General features: G+C 36.0%; 1 protein-coding gene across 1 annotated transcript in view; it reads right to left on the reverse strand.

Moving 5' to 3' along the window:
• Nucleotides 1–1,114: 1,114 nt before the first annotated feature.
• The window catches only part of LOC106874948 (progesterone-induced-blocking factor 1), a 32,985-nt gene continuing 27,863 nt past the window's right edge, over nt 1,115–6,236 (reverse strand). Inside the window, exon 3 of the mRNA XM_014922867.2 lies at nt 1,115–2,725. Coding sequence (XP_014778353.1) covers nt 1,553–2,725 — 1,173 coding nt within the window. The 3' untranslated portion in view covers nt 1,115–1,552. The remainder of the gene's footprint in view (nt 2,726–6,236) is intronic.

The following is a 6,236-nucleotide window of genomic DNA, read 5'->3' on the forward strand; positions in this document are numbered from 1 at the left end:
GTGTTTATGCTTTTAACATTGTTGACATCGCTGGATTGAGTGGTACTGCCTAGGTGTCAAAATCATAGTGGTATCTGTTTGTCAGTTGATGATGGGAATGTATATTTGATATGATTATTTGTGAATTTAGGTCTTAAGTCCGCATTATTCTGAGTTGTCCTTCATTCTTGTAAAGTTGAAAGTGTTTGTGGATTCATGGCTTAAGATGATTACAGATTCACTTCATAGATAATCCTTCTAGGCTTTGATAATACCTGGATAAGAGTGTCTAGTTTTGGAGGGTTCTGTGGCACACACATATGTTATTAGTTGCTAATTCTCCTCTTTGCTCTCTCTCCTGCCAACTGGATCCCTACCTTTTTCAGGGAGATTCTTGGCTTGCTGCTTTTGAGAAAAGTTGTCCTATTTCTCACAGACCTAAAAAACTTATACACACATAATGTGGGTGTGTACAGGCAGAGCTGTGTGAATATTGTGTTTTCTTCAAGACCAAATGGCTTTGGACTCTATCCCACTCTGTGGCACCTCAGTAAGAGGCCATTGTAATGTTTACACTCCATGTGTTTACACATGACACTGCTTAACCAAAACAAAAACATGAGATGTCATGGTTACATTCTCTGTAAACAATGTTCTGGAGCTCTGTACTTGTGATGAGCAATGAGATACTAGAAAACAGATCAGGTGACAAGAAATGCATCCAGCTGTAAAATACTGTCTGAAAAATGTCTTTGTTGAATGCAGCCAGCATGAAAAAGTAGATGCATGAATGTTTGTTTGTGCATATGTGCATGGTTATATCTTGTATTATATTTTGGTGAAGGGTGTAAACAGTGAGCAAAAAGAAAGGCTTTCAATCAAAGTTGACTGAATTACAGATGCTTACTTGTCACACTCACCATCATAAAAACTGACTCATTGGAAGTCTGTAACCAATAATGCTATTATGTGCTGTGACATAAAATAAATAAGCCAAGGTGCAATTTGATCCTGGGTTGAACCATTTCACTTCTCTTGTTCCTCAAATCTGTGACATCTGGCAGTAATCAATTAGCTAAAAGAAAGATAGGTTCTATCAAGCTAGCTTTCAACCAAACACAATTAAGATGACAAATTCTTAAATAGAGATTTATTTTCCTTCGTTGTTAGACTGCCATGATGAGTCACTTCAATTACATCAAAAATTATAGCTTAGAAAATATGAACTTTACTAGGCTGATGTACCTAGAAAGACTTCTTTCAGAGTACTCCTACCACCTCTTTAAATGTTTCATTTTTTTCCCGTGGGCTGAAAAAGTAGTACATTGTCTTAAAACTTAAATAATTGCATTTATATGTAAATTTATATAAAATATACAAAAATATAAACACCAATTGATCTTACAGACTCTCATAGCTATTTTAAAGATATAAATACTTCTCAACAAAACATTTTCATAAATTGAAGTCACTAAGCAGCACATTAAATACAATAGATATTGATATCAAACTTAGAATATTATCCTCATCTACTAGGGACATAACAACACATGGTAAACTGATATTGCATAAGTCATGCCTGAGTAAATGAAATACCACTTTCTATCAAAGTCTCAATTCCACCAGATTTACCAGAAGATATCTTCATCAGAACCTGCTTCATTAGAGAGATTTCAGCCTGGTGATGGAGCAAACGATCTAAATCTTGTGACAGTTGATTTTGTGTGGCTAAAAGTCGGTTTTGTTCAGTTTTCAGGATCTCATTCTGTTTCAATGCATTATCAAGCTCAGCTTTTTGTGTTTTTAACATATTGTCTCGATTTTTAAGGGTTTCAACAAGGTAGCTTTGTGGCTGCTGTGAAGCATGAATTAGGTCTTTAGAAGACTTTAACTCTTCAGTTATTTGTTGAACACATTTCTTCTCAGCTTCAAGATCATGTTGAAGTGATGTATTGACCCGTTCAAGATTTAAAACTCTTCGCGCCAAGTCTATACTCTGTTTCAGTCGACGCTTTGCATTTGTTGGTACATTGGCACCATAGCCATAAGCAAAGAGAACTTTCTCAGCATTTTCTTGATCAGTTAACTCAGCAGCTTGCAAAACAACTTCGTCCAACTCTTTTTCAAGCTTCTCATAAGAATCTAAACGTATATTCTTAGACACTAGTTCTGAATTCAGCTCAGTAATAGTCTTTTCTTTCATGTTTTCCATTGCATAGTACTCTTTCAATAAGACATCATACTTTGCTTCCATTTTTTCCAGGTCTAACTGACACTGTTTCAAATTTTTACAAGTTTCTTCAAAGACCAAATTACCTCGTTCTGCTTCAAAACTTTTTAGTTTAACTTCACTTTGTAAATCTAACAATCTCCCATCACCAGAAGTCTGTAAGGTTCGGAATTCATTCATAAGCTGGTCATATTTATCTTGAATTTCTTGACATTTTAACTCAAATTTGTCTTTCTCCATCACTGCAAAGTCACGGGCTTCACGTAAGTTTCGATTTTCTCGATCATACATTTCTTTAGTTGATGTTCGAAGTTTTTCAATTTCCATATTTGTCTTCGATTGAATTTTTGCTAATTCTTCCTTGAGACGAGTTTCATAGTCAGACTTGTAATGGTCACGGGAAGAAATATATTTCTCATACATCTCCTCCCGAGATTTTTTAGCATCTTCTAACTGTAGGTTGGTCTCTTGCACTTTCTCTCCTATCAAAGTACATCGATTAGTCAGCTCATTCACCTTAAAAATAATAGAAGAAATAAACAATCCTGTAACAATAGTAATAATAATAACACATATCTACAGGCTTAAGTAAACAATCGTATAGGTTTGCTGCTAGTTACTGGCAAATATAAACAATTGTATATCATTCTTAAGATATGAAAACTTTAGACAAAGCTTAGTTTAGGAATCATAACTACTGTCTACTCAGAGAGTACTAGAGGACAATACATCAATACTAAGTAGAATTTCACATAAAATTAAATGATTAATGATGGAAGAGTTACAATGCAGCGCAAAACTAAAATATACTCAGAAAAGATACACATACATTACATACTAAATACTAGCAATCAAATTTCTTACAATTAAATTTCTGATAAAGTCTATACAGGTTCTGGTTATAAAACCTACAGAAATCACAGTTACACATACCAACAGCACATTACAAACTGAAGATGAGACTGAAAGTTTAGAAATAGATTATTGTTTCAAATGAATTGCAAGAAACTCATACAAAATATGGAAAATTCTTAATAAAAATGCTGTAACTGGCTGAAGAAAGAAGGTAATCCACTGTTTGACATTTCTATGGGGAACTACAATGTGGTTGAGATTGCTGACCTCATCAGATTATTTATCTTGGATACCCTCAAGAAACACACACACCCACACAGGTCAGCTATTTACAGGGACTCTGTCCTAGAAATCTGAAGCTATATGAATGATTACTTCAAGGACAACTTTAGGAAGGATCTAATTTCAGGCATTAACAGAAGAACATCTAGGCTTTCAGTCGATAGGGAGATCTTCAACAAGACTTCCTTCACCCCCACCCCACCACTACAAAGATGCATTGGTGAGAAGTAGATTTTCCAAGAAGTTAACATATATGGAAGACTCCCAACATACACCCTGCACCTGAAGAGAACTAGAAAGAGAAAGATAATCTAGTTCAACACTCCATTAACCTAGAACTTAGCTAGGAGCTGCCTGTCATTGGTTAAGAAACACTTCCCTAGGGACCATCATCAACAGGGCTCTACCTTAATCACTCAGTCCCTAAAATTGCCAGCTCTGTCTCTGCAAAAGACTGCATATTCTCCACCAACCTGCAATATCTATCAACAGGAAATATGAACTATCTTACTGCTGCCAACAAAGATACACCCACCTGGTGAACTTCAAACCACTGGCCACCAACAAACTAGATAAAACACCTTAACATTGACTGCCCCACAACCAAGGCAGAGTTCCTAACTATCAATGCCTATGCAGAACACAGGCTGACTTTCCAACCTTATACATCCCTTGTAATACCATATACATGAATGTGCACACATGTCATTGTCTGTATGCTTTTCCTCTCTTTCTTCTCCCTAACACAACTAAACCCCGCCCCCACCTAACACCACCAAACCTCTATCCAATGATAAATTCCTCCCCAACCAACGTTATTGCAACAACACTAGCATAAATTAGTCAAGCTGATACACAAAATGCCAAAAGCATGCATATATATGTACATACACATGTACACACCAGATGATGTATATATGTATATATGTACACACACATGTACACACCAGATGAAAACACACACGCGCACATACATGTTCTTTCACACAAACATGCACAGGTTCATACATACTCACATTTGCCAATCATTTGTACGAACACACCCATACATGCATCTTAAACATGTATGTGCACATGCATATACAACAGGCCACAAATGCACAGGTATTCATACACACACACACACACAGCTGAAACATACACCCACATATTTGTGCACGTAAGTACTCACACTTAGTTTATACATACCTATACCCATACATATAAATACTTGAGCAAACATGTACATACATACCTATGAGCTGATGCCATAAGCTCTCACCAACCTGCAAACTAGCATACCCCACACCCAACACACACACACACATGCAAAGCAGATACACGTGCATTGACATCAGACATCTACATTTACATACTTATACATTAGGTATATACACAAACACACACACATACCTCACCTACAAGACCCTTCAAAGACCAGCCAGACAGCAAGGTACCACTAGCTTCCTGTTCAGTGTATTTTACGTGCCACCTGCACAGGAGCCAGTCCAGCGGCACTGGCCACGCTCTCGCTCGAATGTCTTTACACATGCTACTGACACAAGTGCCAGGAAGGCAACGCTGGGCACTGGTGCCATCACGATTTCGCTTTCGCTTGTCCCAACAGGTCTTTGCAAGCTGAGTTTCATGTCCAATGAATATTTTACAAAAAAATTTCTCTTCTTCCCACAGATATAGTAGAATTTGTTTTTGTCATACAGTTCGAATTTCTTACTCTACCCTCCCTAATGTAGGTACAATCATAGCTAGGTTAAACAGAAAGAACATTAGGTTAGCTAGAATCAATGAAGTTAGGAATAGTGGATATAGTTATATGAATATAAATAATAATCTAACAAATGCCAATAGTAATATTGCTAATAATTATATAAATAGAAGTGGAAATAACAGTGACAATGGAAATTATGAGGATAATAATAATATGCTTAGTCCTGCCAACCATAATTTTAACCAACAAATAGAATGTAGCAGTATTGATGTTGAGAGTATAATTGAAGTAGATGGTGGGCTCAACTCTAGTGAAAATAATGTGAATTATGGATCTAGTTCATATATAGAAACAGACAACATCAATATGCCTAATGTTGTGGGAATAATTAATTCTAACTGATAGCACATTAGAAAATGAGTTAGATAGTAATGGAAATGATCAAAATATACCTAATAGTAGAACTGATGATGGGATAAATAATTGTAACAACAATAATGGAGATATTAGTAATAATAGGTGCAACTTCAGAAATAAGTCCCATTATCCATTATTAGGCCGATGTCGCACCCGTAACGTAGTTTACAAATGCATAATAAGTATGATAACAAAGAATTATATTTACGAAGGATCTAGCATTAATCTGAAACAGAGAATATATAACCACAGGTCTTCTTTTCGACTAAAACATAAGGCAAATAAAATTTGGGAGTTAAAGGATAATGGTGTTAGTTTTAGCCTTAAATGGGAAATTATAAGAAAAGCCCAACCTTACAAAAATAGTAGATATGGATGTGAATTATGTTCTATGGAAACATGAAATTTTTAAACTTAAAAATAATCCTAACCTAATCTATACTATAAATTGCAGTGTTCTTGATTGCTTGATTGATTGATTGAGTGTCGGCAGATTCACTCGAGAACGGTGCAGTGGAATCGCGTGAAATTCAGCACAGAGCGGCAGCATGGTCCACTCATGTTCAGGAGATTTTTATTGCCCTCCAACTCCCATGGTTACCGAGATAATCGATTATTACTTTTTAAGATAGGAATATCCCATTCAAAGTGGGGAGGGGCGATTTTGTTGCCTTTCCCATGCGCGAAATTTTACGAAAAACCAGCACAATAAAGATTATTTTTTTCCAAGTAATGTGGCTGGGTTTGTTTTTCGAAAATTTTAAT

Source organism: Octopus bimaculoides, chromosome 1 (genome assembly GCF_001194135.2).
Source record: "Octopus bimaculoides isolate UCB-OBI-ISO-001 chromosome 1, ASM119413v2, whole genome shotgun sequence".
NCBI classification, from domain to species: Eukaryota; Metazoa; Mollusca; class Cephalopoda; order Octopoda; family Octopodidae; genus Octopus; species Octopus bimaculoides.